Below are 22,207 nucleotides of genomic sequence, written 5' to 3'. Positions count from 1 at the left end.
CACAGTTCTGTATTCAGTGGATAAACGAGACTTTAGGCCACATTTAAAGGTTTTTGTTGACGGTTTTGAGATTACAGGTTTACTAGATTCCGGTGCTTGCGCGTCAATTTTGGGTAACCAGGCGCACAAGGTTTTTTTGAGATTCGGTTATAAATTGCATAGCAGTATTGATACCACATTTTCAGTGGCAAATGGAGACAAACTTGATTGCATGGGTTATATGTTTATTCCGATTACTTATAATTCCGTAACTCACATAACAAAATTTTTTGTAGTACCCTCTATAATAGCGGATGTTATTTTTGGCTGTGACTTTTGGAAAACATTTCAGTTAGCCCCTGGCATTTTTGATAATTTAGAATTAATTAAGGCACCTTCTCAATTTTACAATATTTGTGCGATTGATAATAAACAAATTCATACCATCACTTCTTTTGAAAACTTATCATCTCAACAGAAAGAATTAGCCCAGTCTGTAGTAAATAAATTTTTAGATATTTCTTCAGAGAAAATTGGATTGGGTAGAACAAAATTAATTGAACATGTTATTGACACCGGTGATGCCTTGCCAATAAAAATAAAACAATATCCACTTTCTCCCGAAAAGAAGGAAGCTTTAAGTAAAGAGTTAGATAGGATGCTGGAAATGGACGTAGTTACTCCGAGTGAAAGCCCTTGGAATAACCCAGCAATTTTAGTGAAAAAGGCAAATGGAGACTGGAGACTTTGCCTAGATTGCAGGAAATTAAATTCAGTGACAAAGGGGGATTCATACTCAATACCGTACATTCCACAAATTCTAGATAGCTTGAAAGAGGCAAGGTTTTTATCATCGATTGATTTAAGTTCAAGTTTCTGGCAAATTCCGTTAGCTGACGACTCTCAGGAAAAAACCAGTTTTACAGTTCCTGGTAGAGGGTTATTCAAATTTAAAGTCATGCCGTTTGGCCTATGCGGTGCACCAGCACGACAGCAGAGGTTAATGGACCAGTTATTTAATCAAAATTTTTGTAGTGATATTGAAAATGGAATAGTATTTTGTTATATAGATGATATTGTTATTTGTTCTGCTGATTTTGAAACCCATTTAATTTTATTAAACAGAGTTCTGAATAAACTAAAAATGGCTCAACTATCCATAAATTTTGATAAATGTAATTTTTTTAGAAACTCTTTGAAATATTTAGGGTATATAGTGGATGAATTTGGTTTACGCACAGATCCTGGAAAAGTTGCCGCAGTTTTGAACTTTCCGACCCCAAAAACTGCACAGGAGGTAAAGATTTTCCTAGGCACTTGTTCTTGGTACAGGCGCTTTATTAGGAATTTTTCAACCATCGCTGCACCACTCAATAGACTAACGAGTAAAGGAAAGAACGCACCTAAATTTGAGTGGAGCGAACAGGCAGAGGTAGCATTTAATACATTGAAGAATGCGTTGGTAACCGCACCTGTTCTTGCGGTACCGAATTTTGAAAAACCATTCAAAATACATTGTGATGCTTCTGCATATGGTGTTGGCGGTATGCTGACGCAAGAAACCGATGGTTGCGATCATCCCATTGCGTATGTCAGTAGGAGCCTAAATAAAAACGAAAGGAATTACAGCGCGACGGAACGCGAGGCTCTAGCTGTGATTTTTGCAGTGGAGAAATTTCAGGCTTATTTTGGTTCCAAGCCAGTCACAATTATCACAGACCATGCATCCCTAAAGTGGTTCTTAAATTTAGAAAATCCCTCAGGACGACTCGCCAGATGGGGTTGTAGATTATCACAGTATAATTTTGTTATCGAACATAGGAAGGGTTGTGATAATGTAGTTCCGGATACCTTGTCGAGACTCATACACGTAGATGTAGTTGGTGATCGTAATGATAACTCTAGTCAACAAGTTTTGGTAGATGACTGGTATGACAAAACATTTAATGGCTGTAAAATCAATCCAGCAAATTTTCCGAATTTTTGTATTTTGAACGATAAACTATATCGTTACAGTAAATGTAAATACCAGCTTCTCAGTGAGTTCGACTGGAAAGAGGTAGTCCACAAGAACGACATCCTTAGAATTATGCAACAAAACCATGCAGATGCAACTGCAGGTCATTTTGGTGTGTTCAAAACTCATCGCAGATTATCCCTCAGATATTTTTGGCGTGGTATGTATAAGGACGTGGTTGAGTACGTTAAGAATTGTGATACTTGCTCTGCGTATAAACACACGACATCAGCCACTCCAGGTCTGCTTGGGAAGCCTAAAGTCTGCGAGAGACCTTTTCAGGTCATTTCGGCTGATTTAGTCGGACCTTTGCCTAGGTCTAAATCAGGATTTACATTTCTTTTTGTGGTGACGTGTTGTTTTTCGAAATATACAATGTTGTTTCCGTTACGGCGTGCCACAGGTGCCGCTGTTGTTAAAGCGCTAGAGAATTTTGTATTTTTGAACCATAGTGTTCCAGAGACTGTGATTGTGGACAATGGGTCCCAATTTACAGGATCTGAATTCCGTAATCTCATTAAGCGTTATAATATTCCGAAATTACACTACACACCACTGTACACTCCGCAAGTTAACCTTGTTGAGAGGTACAATAAGGTTGTTATGACTGCTGTAGCCGCTTTTGTGAAAGATAACCACAGGTCCTGGGACGAAAACCTGTACAAGGTCCAGTTCGCCATAAACAGTGCGGTTAATGAATCCACTGGATTCTCCCCGTTCTTCCTTGTCCACGCTAGAGAACCGGTTTTAAATGGTTCCTTCTATAAGGACACGGATAAGGAGTACGAGGCCGGAATTCCAAGGGAGGAATACGCAGGAAAGTTTGGAACTTTGGAGGACATATTTGGTCAGGTTAGGAGAAATTTGTTTCAGGCTCATGCAGAGTATGCAACGCATTACAACTTAAGGCGTAGGTCTGCAAGCTATTCTGTTGGGGACATAGTGTGGAAAAAGACCTATCCACAAAGCGACGCTACAAATTTTTTCGCAGCTAAGCTGGCACCTAAGTATGAAAAGTGCAGGGTTGTCAAGGTTTTGTCACCTTTGGTTTATGAACTAGTTAGAGTAGCTGACAACCACCCAATAGGCACTTGGCATATTAAGGATATTAAGAAGTAGATATTTGCCATTACTTAGTTTGGTCTAAACTGTTTGAATATTTAAGTTATCAATATTCAATTAGGAATTTGAATGAGTGTAGTGATGTTCTGAGTTAACAGTTACATTACCATGGTTCAGTTGAGGAGGAATGTAGTGGATGTATGTAGGGATGAATATGTGATGATTGGAATGCTTGTGGTAGACCAACCGGTAGAGAAAGTAAAAATGCAAATATCGTACTTTGGGGATAACGAAAAGGGGGGGTTTTGTGTTTTGTTTTCGTTTTCCTTCTAGATAATGGATCATTTCTGTTATTTTTCCGATTCTGTTCCGAGATCTATTTTCTAGGAGAGTTATTTCGTTTTTTTTTTTTTTCTCATATTCCGATTTTGATTCGGTTTTATTTTTCCGAATGGGATAGAGAACGGTTGCCATATCAGATGGACCCGTTCACAACCAGTTTTTCCGTATTTGTTGAGTAACAAATATTAAGATGGTAGTTTAAAAGAGTGAACCACCGTAGGCCTAGACGCATTCTATCAGTCAGCTGAAGAATGATGCCAAGATGTTTCCACTCAAGTGTCTTAGACACCATGAAGTTTTTTGTATATATTCTTTTTAGAAGTTAGGGTTGTGTAGTTAAGTATAATGTATAAAACCTTACACTGTTTTCAGTATATTTATTTTGTTAGACAATTTTCCTTGTTAGTAGTAGATGTGCGTTCACGCGTAACTTCTGTGTTTTTTTGTTTGTTTGTTTCAGGCAAATTGTTAGTAGTTGTTGGATGACGCTGAGGGCAGCGTGGTTCAACCTGTTGAACCTTTCGTAGGAGGGGAAGTATTGTGACGTTGTAAATTTTGAACTACTAATTGGCGTCTCGCTTTTAATTAAAATCTATTTTGTTCAAAGTATGTTGGTGCCACCTAGCATCAAGGTGCAGAACTACGCGTGGGTCGATTGTTCAGAGTTCATTCGAGCCACAATAGATGGCGTTTGCTTCGTTGTCAATTGTCGTAAAAATAAAACAAAATAATTAAATAAAACCATAATATCATTTGTTTATTGTTAAGTCATTAACAAAACGGTTCTTATAATATATCCTTAGGTTCCGCAAATATTCAAAAATGAATTGGCTTTATGATCAAACTAAATGAGAGCGGCCACACTCGGGTTGCGTCAGGCAACACCGATTGGTGAGATTTAGAATTTTTCTGGAGTCAACATGTGAAGACGAATTTTTTTCGTTCCAGGAAAATCTCACTCCTTTTCGCCCATGGCTTCCCCTGGGAAAATACAATAGTTATAGGTTTGGTCATCCTAACGTATTTCAATGTTTCATCAATTATGGTGAGTGAAAAATCTAGTAATGTGGATTCGACAAAATGGCGGTTTGGTTAGAGAAAATCCTAATTTCATGATTTTCCCTTTCAGTTCCAGTTATTTTACCTTCCCAAATAAATGAGGATAATGGGTTGTGGGTGGACTTCTGAAAACCATTGGTGGCCAGGAGTTCAATAGGTGAGTTGTGTTTGATCGGGAAAATTCCACGTGTCGAAATTTTCACACAGCACAAATTATAATCTTGTTTTTCTTTGTTACAGGGTTTCCGTTTCCGTTTTTCCGTTTGCGTTTCCGTTTTTAGTTTTCGGTTTTTCGTATTTATTTCTTTTGCACATTCACGTTGGCAACTTAATTTCTATGGATAAGACTTGGTGAAAATCTTTGTAATGAAACATTTCGGTTGTGAAGAATCAAATAAATTGAGTTTTGGATCTTGGCCGATGCCGTCCAGCTACCTTGCAGTCTTCGCACCTACAAGTAAGCAAATGTTTGTATCCTGGAACAGTTTAGTGAACCTTCTTAGTGTATGTGTACAGTAAGAACCCTGTCTTTACTACTGAGCTTGTATTTTGAAACAATTTTATGAATTTTACTGTGTCATTGTCTATTCCATGCCAATGGCATCTTAAATTTAAAACATAGATCTTATGTACTATCTACCTAAGTCATTCTAATGTATCTAAATTAAGTCTTGGCATTAAGCTAGAATAACTAAGCATTATTAGCCATCATTCTGTATTAAGCGACCCCGGTAAAAGTTACATTAAAAACAATTTTGCCTAACATCTAGCAAATTTCATTTATAACACCTCATATGCATTACAAGGGAGTCGACGGCTAGCTTCTATTCTTTACTAGGTAGATAGATCAAGTAAAGTAAATTAAAATTATTTTTTTTTCCTCTAATCTTTGTAAGGTGGTAGATTATTCCGTATCCGGGTATATTTCTATTCCGCACAATTTGCCACCCTTACAATTTCAGAAATAATATTTAACTAAATAAAAAAATATACATATACTTATGTTACTAACGTTTTCATTTTTAGGGTTCCGTACCTCAAAAGGAAAAAAGGAACCATTATAGGATCACTTCGTTGTCTGTCTGTCTGTCTGTCGTGTCTGTCAAGACAGGGCAAGAATTCGGCAGGTAGGTAGGTAGCGGACAGTTCCTCTTAGGGAAAATCTGAAAATAGTGAATTTGTCACAGCACGAAAAAAAATTAAAACGTGTTCATGAACAAATAATTAGTATTTTCAATTTTTAAAGTAAGATTACTAACTATACCAAGTGGGTTAAATCATGTGAAAGGGCTTTAGTTGTACATTCTAAAACAGATTTTGTGCAAAATGTCGACAAAATACGATTGTAGTATGGAACCCTCGGTGCGCGAGTCTGGCTCGCATTTGGCCGGTTTTTTAGGGTTCCATACCTCAAAAGGAAAAACGGAACCCTTATAGGATCACTTTGTTGTCTGTCTGTCTGTCTGTCTGTCAAGAAACCTACAGGGTATAAAAAATACGACTGTAGTACGGAACCCTCATTGCGCGAGCCTGACTCGCACTTGGCCGGTTTTTTTTCTAATAAGGACTAAAAACTTTTTAAATAATGCCTCCTTCTGAAGCGATGGTTAGTACTTACTATTAGGTACTTGTCTGAGTTGCCTATTCTAACTAGATCGGGGATGTGTCTATTTAAAAAACTTAATTTCGTACAAAACTAAACCCGACAAATATCGAAATATCGCATATCGGCTGAAAATAGTAAATCCAGGAACATGATGTACGAAATCAACCGTTTCAAAAATATGTGAAAGGTATTTTTGAAAGGGTGGAGTTGTAGAATGATGTAAAGTTAAAGTTTAATCGAAATGTCAATCACAAGTTGAAATTGAGTTTAGGTTTTGTACATTACTCGTATTGGTACCTATACTAGTGGCTATTTATTTTATCACTATGTATTTTTATACATATTGCGTGATATTGCGACGATTCAGCAGGATGACTAGGCTTACTTTCATTTTGACGATAATTTCATAACGCAGAATTATGTAAAATCCTGACGTAGACATAAAAAGAAAGCTTTGTAAAGTTTTATACATAGTATTATTAGTTTAAAATCTACCTGTTTAATATTTTCTTGAATTTAGTAAAATTATATTAGAATTCAAACCCACTTCTAATTTACTTCAATGGCTGGAAGTTAGGTAACTTTTTATTTTCTTTTTATGTAATTTTGTACAGTATAACACTGTAGGATGTATAATTTTAACTAAGTATAAATGTTTTAAATAGTTTGCCAATCCGCACATGGCCAGCGTGGTAGACTATGGCCAAAACCCTTCACACTCTGAGACGAGACCCGTGCTCTGTAGTAAGCCGGTAATGGGTTGATCATGATGATGAAATGGTTTAAATATCTTATTATCTATATCCGTCTGTCAGGAATACGAATAGACAAGTTCTCTTTTTGTTTTTATGGTAAGTAGGTTTACCTCTATTATAAACCTTAATAAAACGACGCATTTTGATAATTTCTCTAATGCTCTCGTTTTTTTATTTAACCTATGACTGTAGCTATGCCCTTTTGACGTCGAAATTCTTTCAAAACTTAGATTTTATATTCAAAATAATATCAGTGATCTTGTAATATCTTTGTAATTGTCTGCGGTAAGTTAAGCCTATTAGAGGTAAATAATAAAGAACCAGTAACGTTTGTTACACTTACCTAATTTATAATATTATGATCAGAAAAGCTATGCGAAATTCAATATTTAAGAAGTAGAGCGATCTCGAGCCACCTGTCTTCATTACAACAATATTGTGATTTAAGGTCCGAACCTTTCGGATAAATAAATTGGTTTTTATCTCTTATTTACGCTTCATTGTAAGACTACTTGTATTGTATAATAATCTATTATTTATTTTATTTGTAAATTCCATAAATTGTTCAATTGATTTGCTTAGTAAAGTAGGTTGGCATATAATGCCCATTTGGCATTATTTCTACATTTTATGATTTTGAAGAAATCTATCATTAATTCATTACCCATCAGTAACCATAAATAAATGCAAAAGTGAGTTTGTCCATCAATTACGCTGCAACGCAGCAATTGATCGACGTGATTTTTGCATGGATCTATAATTAAAGTTATAAAGAGTGACATACTTAACTGCGCATCCATATACTTACCTACATAGTAGGTACATAGTACTTATACATGTGTATTTTCATAGGATGGGTGATCAATTTCGGTGGTTTATATTCCCTCTAGTCTCTATCACTTTCATTATTGTCTCGGGGAATTATGTGCATGTAGAACGGCGGACATCGCTAGAGCGAAATACGACCGAATGTTATGAAAAGTTATTGCGTGAAAACTGAAAATGTAATGTATGTGATATAAAATATGAGTACTGAGTAGTATATTGTAAAATGTTATTGCTTGTTTCAGATATGTCCCGAAACACAATGCTGGCTCTAGCAATTTACGGCTTCACAGCGATATGCATGATTCCCGTATCCTCGGCGCAGGCACTATCACAATATGACGGTAATATATATCTATACTCTATAGTCTATAGATAACCACATCACTGATACTAATAAATAAAATTGAAGTGTATCTCTGTAATTTCATAATAAACACCTCATATTAAGCTCATATGGTTATTTGAACTTTACTATATAACTGAATCACACGTTTCTAAAATTTTTATCACTCTGTCGATCTGTTTAAACGGGCTAATCTTCGGAACGGCTAAACCTATTTTGATTAATCAAGGAGTAACATTGGCTACTTTTTAACCGACTCTAAAATTCATTGCTAAACCCAGCAAATGACTACATACAAAAAATGCTAAACATAAAAATGTGACTTCCAAACCCGATCTTCCCTTCCTATCTACAGCTCAACCCGCTGGGTCTAGAATATTTAAGAATCTTCATAACGTAGACAGGCCTGTCACTAAGGGATTTCAAAAACTCTCCCCAAGCGCAGTCGAACTGGGTCAGCTAGTCTTTTATAAACATACATAGAAAAATCTAAGTGACTCATCATCGTCATCATGATCATGATCAACCCATCTGCATCGCCGGCTCACTTCTCTCAGCACGGGTCTCCTCTCAGACTGCGAAGGGATTTGGCTATAGTCTACTACGCTAGCCAAATGCGGATTGGCAGGCTTCACACGCCTTTGAGACCATTATGGAGAACTCTCAGAAATGCAGGTTTCCTCACGATGTTGTCCTTCACCGTTAAAGCAAGTGATATTTTAATTACTTAAAAACGCATATAACTCCGAAAAGTTAGAAGCGCGTGCCCGGGATCGAACCCTCGACCTGCGATTAGGAGGTCCTAATCCCTAGGCTATCACAACTAATGCCTTAAGTGACCACATATTATTACATTATTAGGTAGGTATACCTACTATTATCATTATTTGGGTACAATTATTTTAAACATAATGTACTTAATTCAAAATGGGCTTTAATAAACTAAATTCAAGTTACTAGGACTAGAGAAGTTTAATTTATAATCGTTGTGGCAAATGAAGCATTCACTCGTATCATGAATATTCTGACTGTTCACTTGCCTGCAGCTTTGCTTTATTGTAATTTATGATATTGTACGACAGAGCACCTATTAAGTATTCAATTTTACGACTGCTATAAATTCTCGCACCGCAAGTGAAGTGATTTGCTGCAGGGATCATAGTTTCTATGAATTTCATACCTATATCTATATATATAAAATTCAAAGTCCTGACTGACTGACTGACATAGATATCAACGCACAGCCTAAACCGCTGGTCCTAAAGACATGAAATTTGGAGGGTTCTTTGTAAAGAGTAGGTATCCACTAAGAAAGGATTTTTCGAAATTCCACCCCTAAGTGGGTTAAATGGGGGATGGAAGTTTGTATGTAAGTCGGTCATTTTTCAAGTTATTTGCATGAAAATTGGTATTTTGTTTTCGGTCACAAATGAAGAAATACGCGGGCGAAGCCGCGGGCAGAAGCTAGTCAACCATAAAATTACTGTACCACCCTAAGGTTTTCTGATACGGACCATTAAGGTTGAATGCCCTTCCAGCATGCGTGTGTCCTGCCACGTGGGTATAACCTAAGTAAATACAACAAACAAACAAGACAAGAATGAATAGGCAACTTCTAACCGATTTTACAATTTCTTTTTCTTTACAAAGGTTGTCAAATTACTAATCTAAAAATGAAATACTATCAAATTGGTACATGTAAGTTTGGTGAAGATTTGATGAACAGTTTTGGAAATAGTATATAATCATCAATACTTATAATAAAACTGTAATCAATCAATACTTATAATAAAACTGTAACAGGTCAAATTCTGTACATTGAAGATATTTTGAATTGATTGATTATAATAAAACTGTAACTGGTCAAATTCTGTACATTGAAGATATTTTGAAAATTTTTTTTCGAGGGCACTCTATAATCGATACTGAACCCAAAACTGTAATTTTTTTCATTTTTGTCTGTCTGTCTGTCTGTCTGTCTGTCTGTCTGTATCACGGCCGCGCCACGCTGAAACTATTGAATGGATTCCAATGAAACTTGGTACGATTTGAGGTCATACTATGAGGAAGAATATAGGATACTTTTTATCCCGAAATTCAGCATGGTTCCCGTAGGAGAGGGGATGAAAGTTAAAATGTATACTGAGTTGTAATTCATTAACGCGTAGTCCGATTTCATTCATTCTTTTTTTGTTAGAAAGGGGAAAAAACGTTAAAAAACCGACTTCCAAAGACACTACAAAGAAAAAAATAACTTTTGTTTCTACACGTGTATGAATGTATGAAGTCGGGCGAGCATAATAAAAGAAACTAGAAATCAAAGCGTGAAGCTCGCCCGTCTTCGACATATTATATACACGTGTAGAAATAAATGTTATTCTTTACTTTGTAGTGTTTTTGGACGTCGGTTTTTTTAATATTTTTATTTTTGTAGTTTAGGAATTACAGACATTACAATCATCAATTAGGTACATTTAACTTGAAACCCGGAATGTACAGGAATCTTTAAACGTACAGCTCAGCTTAAGCTGGCGTGTGCGATTTATCGAACTTATCTAGGCATAGATGAATAGACATACGGTCTATGATCACGGCATCGTACCAGAACGCTAAATCGCATAGCGGTACGACTTCGCCAGTGGGGTGGTAATTAGCCACGGCCGAAGCCAGACCAGACCAGACCAGAGGAAATTTAAAATTTATAAAATTCGTAACTGACACTGCCGGGAATCGAACCTGGACCTCCCATTGATAAGACTACAACATTACCGTGCTACAGCGCTTACCACTGTGCCAGGGAGGTAGTCAAAATTAGAATTAATAGGTAGGTACACTACCAAGCAACGACTAGATATAGTATGCGACAGGTCGAGATGGCAATTGGGTTATGAGGCTTGGGGACGCGAACGCCACGCACACCCCCACACCAGCTTAGCGCATACCCACCCCGATTGCCATCTCGACCTATCGCGTTCTATACATGATCAAACTTCAAGTGCCAACTTCTCAACCATCATCATCATGATGACGGGTAGCTACTGTAATTCTAGATTTGAATCAGCTATTTTAGAAATAAAAATAAAATAAAATAAAAATCTTTTTTATTCGAATAAACTTTTACAAGTACTTACGAATAGTCGGATGCATCTACCACTGGTTCGGAATGCCTTTCCTACCGAGAAGAACCAGCAAGAAACTCGGCGGTTGCTCTTTTCAAAGAATAGTCGATGTTGAATTGGTATAAAAGTTACGCTTAGTATAAACTATGGCTTACGTACCTACCAAGCAACGACTTCATGATTCAACTCCATATCCCAACTCTTCAACCCTGATGATGCAGGGTATTGCATTCCTAAGCCACTGTTGATTGTGAAATAATATTGTAGATGCCAAACATATATACCATTATTGAACTTCAAGTTCCAACTCTTCAATACTGATGCTGCAGGGTACTGCACTCCTAATCTATGGGGTTTTAGGAACTGTTGATGGTGAATTAATATTGTACCATTTACTATTGCACCAAACCACGACTACATGATTGAACTCCGTTCACAAAAATCCACGCACTTCATCGAAATCCTATTCTATTCCAAACTTATTCGCCAGCGAGACAAGAGTGGAGAAGACGGATAGGAACGTGTGAGGGATGCAACGGATCAACGTGATTTTTTACATCATCATCAGCCTGCGGACGTCCACTGTTGGACTGCCTTCCCTAAAGAGCGCCACCACACCCGGTCTTCAGCCTTCCTCATCCAGCCACTTCCCGCCAGCCTCTTTAAATCGTCGGTCCATCGTGCTGGAGGGCGTCCCACACTATGCTTGCCTACCTACGCGGTCTCCACTCAAGGACTTTTCGGCTCCAACGGCCATCACCTCTACGACAGGCATGACCTGCCTTCTTTTATCCCGGAAAATAAAAGAGTTCCCATGGGCTTTTGAAAACCTACATCCACGCGGACGAAGTCGCGGGCATCAGCTAGTATATAAATATAATTAGAAATAGAAAAACGGAACTCCTCAACGGGTAACAGCAGATCAATCGCGATCAGTATAATAGCTTAGTAAAAATAGGTTTGATTCCGATAAAGAAAATTGGTACCTACGTGCCTAAATTTGTCATTTCAGTCCAATACCTACTGGTTTCACTACATCCAGAACATTTCACGAGGAATTTTTATAAGTAGGTAGATTATAGACATATAACCCACATTACCCGTATTATAAAAAGTGTTTTTGTTTGTTGGCTTGTCCTTCAGTCACGAGCAACAGATCGACACGCGATTTTTTGCATGAATATAGTTAATGATCTGGAGAGTAACATAGGCTACTTTTTATCCCAGAAAATCAAAGATTTCCCACAGGATTTTTAAAAACCTAAATCCACGCGGACGAAGTTGCGGGCATCAGCTAGTTACAAAAATGAAATAAAGTTACTCGTGTGTCGGACAGTGGTAGGTGGGTAAAAGTACTATATATAAATAAGCTTTGATGTTAAAAAGCAATCTCGACAAGCGACATCGAGAAATAAAATTAATATTTATGCGTTGAATCAAATAAATACCACGAAATAAATACATTGGTCTACGACAAAAAAACGTTGGTCATTTCGACTTGATATATACAAACCATACAAATAGTGTTTTCCAAATACAATCAAATATTTTTTAATCAAAATTATGTTAACTTTCCAATTTTTAGGGTTCCGTAAAACGGAACCCTTATAGGATCACTTTGTTGTCTGTCTGTCTGTTTATCTGTCTGTCAGTCAAGAAACCTAGTAGTACATACAAATTCTTTGCTACAGGGTACTTCCCGTTGACATAGAATCATGAAATTTGGCAGGTAGGTAGATCCAAAGAACTTGGAAGTACTACAGATCTTATAGCTGACATTTGGGGAAAAATCTGAAAACCGTGAATTTATTCCGTGAATAACCGTGATTTTTCGAAGTAAGATAACTATATCACGTGGGGTATCATGTGAAAGGTCTTCCTTCACCTGTACATTCTAAAACAGATTTTTATTAATATGTATCTTAAAATTTTAGTTTGAAACCTACTGTTTGTATCACTGAAATATCTAAGCAGGTAGGTAGGTACATGACGGATTTTTATAAATCAAAAATGTTAGGTAATAATCTAAACATAAAAGATAAAGGTGACTGTTCAATTGACTGACTGACTGACTAATCTATCAACGCACAGCTCAAACTACTGGACGGATCGGGCTGAAAGGCATGCAGATAGCTATTACGACGTAGACATCCGCTAAGAAAGGATTTTAGAAAACTCCTAAGGGGTAAAATATGGGTTTGAAATTTGTGTTGTCCACGCGGACGAAGTCGCGAGCATAAGCCAGTAATAATTGTAAACAATAGTGTTAACCACACTGAAGACCTTTTTATCTAGGTACCTATCAAATCATTTTGGACCCAAATCAACATCAGCTCTGTCTTGGTTCGCAGTAGGTACCTTGAACAACCTGGCCAATCCTACCAGGATTCAAAGCATGAATATTTCCGTGGTAAGAAAAGAATTAAAAATTGTGTTTAAAATAGCTATCCAATTCAATTACAACCTAAGTACAAAACTATCAGGTACCTGTTAAATAGAAACTCAAGGGTGAGTGATTCAAAATCAATTGGACGGTCCAGTCCTGGCAACAGCTGTGCCTCCAAATCAGAATTGGTACAAGACATCGTCAACGAAAATATAAGTAATCAATCATTATAGGAAGTGTAATAGAAAATGCGGTTTTCACGCCTATATTTTGCTTCTTGTTATCATTTTAGGGTTCCGTAGTCCGTACCTAAAAAGGAAAAACGAAACCCTTATAGGATCACTTTGTTGTCTGTCTGTCTGTCCGTCTGTCTGTCAAGAAACCTACAGGGTACTTCCCGTTGACCTAGAATCATGAAATTTGGCAGGTAGGTAGATCTTATAGCAGACATTTGGGGAAAAATCTGAAAAACGTGAATTTGTGGTTACATCACAAAAAAAATTAAATTGTGGTCATGAACTAATAATTAGTATTTTCAATTTTCGAAGTAAGATAACTATATCAAGTGGGGTATCTTCTAAAACAGATTTTTATTTATTTTTATCCATCATAGTTTTTGAACTATCGTGCAAAATGTCGAAAAAATACGACTGTAGTACGGAACCCTCATTGCGCGAGCCTGACTCGCACTTGGCCGGTTTTTTTTTATAATTATCTGAATCGGTATCCTTCTATTTTTCTGTCATACGGCTCCATAGTCGCTAACAATCAGCCTATAAGAAAGCTCTAAGTAGTAGCTGAGTGCAGCGGGTGAATGGAGTGTAAATTAAAAGATTAATGCTTGGAGTTTCTATGTGATCAAATCAGAAATGATGAATGAAGAGATCCTTAGAAAAGTAACCGATTTATGTCAACAAGTTGAATCTGAAGTGATAATAGGCAGGCCGCATTCAAAGAACCGGTAGACGTTGGGGTCCCAACTCCCAAGTTACTCGAATGGCAAACGTAAGTACTCGAAAGGCGTAAGTAGTATCGATAGACTCCTCAGTATATCGACAGACGACTTTTAAATAAAACGTAACGAGTCCCTGGATACGAGCGGCACTAAACCGCGGCGTGTTCAAATCCCAGAGGATCTACATAATATGCCTAGCTGCAGTCTATCATGTAATTTTCTGAATATTTGATATTAATACTTATTAAATACATTTTTATGAAGGTATTTCATTTTTTACACGTATTTATCATTTTACACCAGTCGAAAACATTTTCAAATAGCCCATGTCGAGAGTAGGTAGGTATATCAAGGGAAAAAAAACGGCATAAATCTAAACTGTATGAGCAGAAGTCACGTAGGTATGTCGTTAACCTTTGAATTAAATATTACATTATGAGTAAGTACCTAAGCTTGATATAAGTAAGTAGGTATGTACTTGCTTTCGGAATTAGTTTTATATCTACTAACCTTAGAAATTAAGCCTGGAATTGAAATAAAATATGTACCTATACCTAATCATTAAGTATGACGTAAAATTTACGATAATATTACGATATGTAATTTGGTGTTACAGGTAGAGACATTTAAAATACTATACGTACTTATATGTAAATAAATAGAAACTCCCGGAATAAAGCTTTACATCCACTAATTAAATCAAGTGGTTTAACGAACTATTTGCATATTAAATTAACAGTAATAACAATGTTAATGAAGAACACGCTTTAATTAACTTATCACAATTTGAATTTAATTTATTCCGTTATTCTATTCTAGCTGATTTGTCCAATTCTTTGATAAAATACTTGGGACTATTAGGAAATCGTAGCGATTTTGAGGTATTTTTCCACTATTTCCCCATATCTGCCATCTTCTACCCTATCTCCACTACCTTCCCCTATCTCCCTCCCTTCTACTCCTCCTTCCCTCTTATCTACTCCATCTCCCCCACCTCCACCCATATCCACATCTACCCTCATATCCCCATCTTCTACCCCCATTTCCTCACATCACCCACCTCCTCCCCGACCTTCCCCATCACCTCCCACATCTACCCTATCTTTCCCCACCTCCCTCTACCTACCCCCATCTGGATTGAGGAGTAAAGGCCTGAAGTTCAATAATCCAATATTTTGTATTAAGTATTAAGTCTTACCTTATATTACAAAATATTTCATGGTCGTTATAATGAAAAACGTGACCTTATAACTACATTTGGGTATATGTACATTGTACATTTTAAACGTAACAATAGATTCCATGATTGCAATACTTACCCCTGCAGAGGGCGGACGTTGGATACAATAAATAAATTGGCCATCATAAAACTTGGAATCCTTACACTGGAGAAACAAATTGCTTGCGATCTTTACATCGAGTACCTAATCGCCTTCACGTTTAACGTAGGATTCCCTTTGGGATAAGGGTGATTACATTCCGAGATTAACTGAAGTTGCAGATGAATACTTGGTTGATTGGACGCCTCTGTCGAATTTGCTTAGATGCTACTATTATATATAACTATATATATAATATAAAACATAAAATTATGTTATATAATATAAAAGTTATATTAAGTGCAACACATATTATTTTTACTCTAGAAAGTAAAAGAGGTAGGCAGGGAATAGTAGACTAACAACAAACACCTAAGCGATAAAGCAAAATCTATTATAGAAAATACTCGCATTATACCTAGGTACCTACCTAGCGCGCAGTGGCGTGCACAGTGTTTGAAGCCAGGGTAGGCATTAGTTAGGTAGAAACCTGTTCACTGGCAGGTCATAATGAAAAATATGCATTGAGCTATTACAACTGGGGTAAGCAGTGCATTTATGCCTCTATGATCTGCACGCCACTGCTAGCGCGGTGTAATAAATTTATAAAAAAAACCCAGTTTATTTCATTCAAAAAATGTTTATTTGACAACGAATTAAAAAAAAACTGTTTGTGTGTGGTTTTCTAGACCAGTTTCAAAAATAATTGAAAAAGCTAATTAAATATATCGGCCCGACCGAGCTTCACTCGGTGTCTTTCAATTTGATCCCTGAATCTCAGGGGAACTCAGGATTGACACGAATCTAGATAAACTTGGAAAGTAGTAATCTACTTAAATATAAAAAATGCAAAATATGATCTATTTCCGACAAATTTAATTAAAATAAAATAAAAAATAAATAAATAAAAAATTAATTTCCGACAAACCAATAACAAATTCAAATTCATTTGCTTGTGATTACAATGAATTAGGTGCTAGTAAAGATTTTACAGTGGGTAGGTATCTTGTACACAGTATTGTGTACAAAATATAATGCATTGATACTAATTAAATTTTTTCTATGGCAGGGTCATCCGCAGTCGCCGACAGTAGGAGTGGGTGGGATGCACTAAACGGGCTCTACGCGCTACTGGCACAACACGACGCTCTCGGCGGACACACACTTGCCCGCAAATCCGTGCGCTCACCTTCAAGACGCTTGCGTTTCGGACGACGCTCCGACCCTGAAATGCCTCCTCAAGCTCCTGTAAGTATAAACCCTGAAACACACGCAAACATTGAGGGCAGAGCGGTGCAGAATGAACACTCCTTTTAAAAAACTAATTGACCCGCCCTCGCGTCGCTCAGCTGGAATTTTTGTAAATCATTTCGTGAACTATGTATCTACCTACCTACTACCAGACGGGCGGATCGGATACGGAGTGGACAACGGTTTTGGTCCGCTCCACACATAATTCGTTCGCGTGGACAGCTTCCGCCATCATTAATAATCATGGCGTTAATTATTTAATTAATTAATTAATTTGGGTCCGCTTTGGTTCGATGGTTTGCACATCGGATTTGGTGCGCTCTGGATTAGGTTCAATGGTGTGAACGATTACACCTGACCAAATTATATGGCCTAAGAGCCAGCGCATGCCAGCCGTTCCTTATTTTATAAAAGCTGAAAGTTTCTCTGCTGCGTATTGTCCCCAACACTAGGAGGAACGTTTGTTTGGATGGTTGTTTGGATCATATGGTGGCTTTGGGAGATAACAGTTAATAAAGGCGTAAAAAATCTTACGTCAACGTATTAAGTCTAAGTTATTCATATTTTCTTCAGAATAGTATTAGAAATCTCGTCATGGATTGCCAAACACTTTTATAATTTCTTTTCAATCTTCTTTTAAGTGCCTGCAAATCGATGCTGACAAAATAATGTAATTTTACCCTGAACTCGACATATTCACGGTTACCGGTAACCAGTTTGCAAAATAAGTTAATCTTCCCGTAGTAAAAGGAATCATAGTAAAAGGAAAGGAATCAAAAACTCCAAACTGGTTTACAAGATTCCGCAAATCTGTGCATTACGTACCCAAGAGGATAATGCAAACAAAAGTGGATAATGTTACCCGTAATTTCAGCCTGAAACGGTTTGAAAGCGATCCCTTTTGCTCTACTTTCCAATTCACCAAACAAGATCTGAATCTGAATCCTGTGGTATATGCAATTTCTGGCTTAAGATTCTTTATTATAGGTATCTACCACTAATAAAGGATGTTCAGTATTTATATAATCTGATATACTTATTCCTATATTTTGAAGAGATTTTTGTGGAGACAAAATGAGATGAACTGTTTTCGTTATTTTTCGTCATAATCACTTCAGTAGAAACATCTTTACTTCCATCCATATTAATATCATAAATGCCAATATTTGTCTTTCTGTCTATCCGTCTATCCGTAACCTTTTCATGGTTCGATCGCTTTACAGAATCAGACAAAATTTGGGATAGAGGTAGCTTGCACTTCAAAAACTATGATGCATAAAAATAAATACGCACTTGGCAAGTTATTTGTATGACTGAGTTGCTTAAAATCAATGACACGGTTTCGCATTAAAGACGACATAATATACCATTTCTATTGCCTTATTCTGTGGTTAAATCTACATAACTTTATTATTTTTTAATGAATAATTCAATTGAATTCGATTAGATATTCAACATTTCAACTCTAATTTCATTTCATATAATGACCTAAAAGTTAAAGTCTATTTAGTTTTATTATTCTTATTATCCAATGAATTCGATTAGGCACCTAGGTAGGTACTCAATATTTCAATATAAATTATTACCAGCTCTGATTTCATATAGCGAGTGATCTAATCATAATGTTATTTCTTATTTTTAATGATAAGTGAAAGAAAATCTGGTGAAGATAATGTCATTTATATCAAATTTCAATTTAACTGAATTTCGGTTTGATGTTATTTCTTATCTTATTTTAATTTATTTTCACTTTTATCTTGTCGAGTAGGCATTATATGAACAGTTGAAATACAAATACTTATAAAATAATTCTTTTTTATTAATCTGGTGGTAGTACCTTGCCTTATACATACTTAGGTTGCACCTAGCTTGCTTTGCTTGCTAAATACCTATTACATATAGTATCATTATTAGTTTCTGAAAGTAAATAATTGAAGCAGCTTCAAATTTAAGGTTCCTGTCCATTATCCACGTAAACCCATTACACCACTTTGTCCACCGTTGTGTAGAACTGTCCTTGGCGCCAATTCTCCTGTCTCTAGATTATGTAAAACTCTTAACCACCACAGCTCTGTCATTGACATTAATTCTGACTCTTTATATAAGTTTCGGGAAAAGATCTTTGCATATTGGAAGTCTTGAGTAGGAAGTATTATCTTTAATCTTATTGATGTTTGTTTTTTATTTTGTCACATATGTTTGTAAATGTTGTATTAACTTATAATTGGCGACTGCACTTAGTAAGTAATATTTTCAGAATTAAGTTTTTTAAAAATGTATTAGTGTAAGTAGCCGTTAGTTAATTTAATAAATAAAAAAAAAAAAAAAAAAATACAAAACTGCAGATTTAACCGTTCTTCCGGATTACTAAAAATATTTTATAGTAGTCGGATTCTCATTCTAATTTGTACTTCATCTCGTTTTAGCTTGACGAAATGGACGAACTATTGTCCCTCCGCGACGTGCGCACGCCCGTGCGCCTGCGCTTCGGACGTCGATCAGACGAACGCGCCGTGCCTCATATTTTCCCACAGGAGGTGAGAATTTTACTATAGGTAGGTAGGTATAGTCCGCAATAGGTCGAGTCTCGAGATGGCAATCAGGTTATGAGGCGGGGGGATGCCCCGCACACCTACACGTCACCCGGGCACGCCCGCACCGGGTTAGCACGCGAGCTGTGAGGGTGTCGGGGTGCTCCCCGATTGCCATCTCGACCTGTCGCGTAGGTAGATAACACCTACTACGAGACGACCAACGAAAATAACAAGAGTCGCAACCTTCAGTTCCAATGGCTGCAACCTGGGGAGCCACCGAAGCCGCAGGAGTGCAAGGAATTTTCAGTAGTCAGAAGCCACTGAAGAACTTCAGATATTGTCACTCTTCAGCACTGATTGGCACGGATTTCTACGGTTCCCCATATGCTATGATATCACACGCATTTTCAGTACTGAAAACTATACTCTTGCGACTTTTCTCTTTGGGGTTTGTGGCATTTGCAGCCGTGTGCCATATATTTTAACAAATTCATAAATCATTGAGAAACACGGACGTTCCATTCCGCGCGATAACATCAAGCTGAAGACAGGCATAGACACAATTTAAAATGATTGTAATAATGGAAGGCCAGACACACAAAGGGGACTGTCCCCTTTTGGTTTGACGCTGTGGTAAATTAGGTATTGTGAAGACTCGGGAATAACGGATGGTCATCACGGAGGTGATGAAATAATCGAAACAAAATTATGCATCCAGGCAATACGCTCGTAATTTAATCTCACCAACAATACCTAAACCTCCCTCAATACTCACAAACACCTCCAAAGTACAGTGACCGAGACTTCATAAAACCTGTAATAGGTACGCCATGAAATCACGAAACGAACTCATTCACCCTAACAAACCACTATTGCTGTTACGACAATGGCGCGTTTTTATGACGAATAGTCCAATTTTTCTCTTGTGAGACCAGACGTGCAATATGTGTCGCGCTATAACTTTCATATCGTTGAAAGTTTGAAACCTCTTTCAATTGAATCATATATTTTGTAGCTTTAAATTGTTTTCTCATAGCTTTTAAACAAAAAATGAGTAATTTTACCAAAATTGCGAAAAATAGTTTGTATTCTGCACATCATTAAGTATTAATCTAGACTTAAATAAAATTGTAGTGTCTGTCTGTAATTCCGAAATAACTACCTAATATGAAGCTCATATGGTTATTTGAACTGTACGATAACTGAATGACAGGTTTTAAAAATTTGTGTCATTAGCTGTCTCTCTGTTTGAACGACGATAGATTGATGATGATGACGATTATGAGATTATGATAACTTTAAAATATACATTTTCATTTACATAAGTACATTCTACAAATTCAAATCAGCTCTTAAGCAACCTAAGCAGTCTTTGTTCAAGAGAAAATTTCAAACCAACCTTAGCAACCAACAGACACACTGTGCCATTCCACAGCTTCATTCATTTTAGGTGATGCTCTGTCCTTAAACGTTTCAAGCTCGATAATTCGATATGCGAAGTTCTAAGCTATCGAACTATTCCTATTATCACGAAACGTGGTCAGCACTCTAATTATCGTGTTAGCGGTTGTTATTCATTTTTATCGTAGTTTTCACGAGTTTCTTTACTACACAGGAACAGGAGCGTGCCGTGCGCGCCCCGTCCATGCGTCTCCGTTTTGGCCGAAGATCTGACAATAATATGTTTCTACTGCCATTTGAGGTATATGATAGTAAAATTATATGATTTCCATCACTATCCATATTATAAATGTGAAAGTGTTTGTTGGTTGGTTTGTCCTTCAATCACGCTGCAATATAGCAACGGATCGACGAAATTGTTTGCATGGATAATGGATATAGTTAAAAACCTGAAGAGTGACATAGGCTGCCCCGGAAATCAAAGAGTTGTCATGACTTAAATCCACGCGGAGGAAGTCGCGGGTATCAGCTAGTGTTTTACAGTTAAGACGCCCCAGCTTTGCATGGGTATGGTGACCTACTTGTGAATGGATGAAAGGTAATGGAGATTTAAAATTACTTAAGTTAGTTTTTATTGTTATTTTCAGTCAGCTCTACCCAAGGAAGTGAAGGCGGGAAGTTCAGAAGACGACAGACAACAAAACTGAACCCTCACACTTCTATAGGTAAATTCATCTCTCCGCTCCATACAAATTATTATCAGCAACTATAGTCCTAAGGAAAGAGTACTTATTATATTTACGGCGTACATTCTAAGTGTCAAATCTTAAATATCAATTTTAGATGTTATTTCAATTAAACTACAACAATTATAAGCTATGTGTACATAATCAAAATATAGTATATAATGTATGTTGTTAAACTAATATGTTATCCTATACCTAATGCTAAACTTTTAGTTGATAATAAAAAATCTAATATTTTATTCATTGAGAATATGATTTTATATTTAGCAAAGAATTTTACATTTTTTGAGCTGGATAAATGTAAAATTTATTTTGCTATTTTGACTACACTATTAAGTGAGTTATTCATAGTTAGAGTCGGCATTTAAATTAATGAAGGTAGGTACCTACTGATTTTCCTACTTTTTTCACCACTTGTAGTAATACTGTTTTAACGTTTATTTATGTTGAAATAGTAATTATAGTGCAATTAATAAGTTGAAATATAAAAAGCTAATCGGAATTA

At 36.6% G+C, this 22,207-nt stretch overlaps 1 protein-coding gene across 1 annotated transcript in view; it reads left to right on the top strand.

The window, feature by feature from the left end:
* sNPF (short neuropeptide F precursor) overlaps positions 1-22,207 on the top strand; it is a 77,079-nt gene extending 54,872 nt beyond the window's left edge. Inside the window, exons 2-6 of the mRNA XM_034974317.2 lie at positions 7,891-7,989; positions 16,840-17,018; positions 19,448-19,558; positions 21,171-21,257; positions 21,604-22,207. Of these exons, the coding sequence (XP_034830208.1) occupies positions 7,893-7,989; positions 16,840-17,018; positions 19,448-19,558; positions 21,171-21,257; positions 21,604-21,663 (534 nt within the window). The 5' untranslated portion in view covers positions 7,891-7,892 and the 3' untranslated portion in view covers positions 21,664-22,207. The remainder of the gene's footprint in view (positions 1-7,890; positions 7,990-16,839; positions 17,019-19,447; positions 19,559-21,170; positions 21,258-21,603) is intronic.

This window comes from Maniola hyperantus, chromosome 12 (genome assembly GCF_902806685.2).
Source record: "Maniola hyperantus chromosome 12, iAphHyp1.2, whole genome shotgun sequence".
Taxonomy (NCBI): domain Eukaryota; kingdom Metazoa; phylum Arthropoda; class Insecta; order Lepidoptera; family Nymphalidae; genus Maniola; species Maniola hyperantus.
The sequence above is the reverse complement of the archived record's forward strand: the minus strand, read 5'-3'. Positions and strand labels throughout refer to the sequence as shown.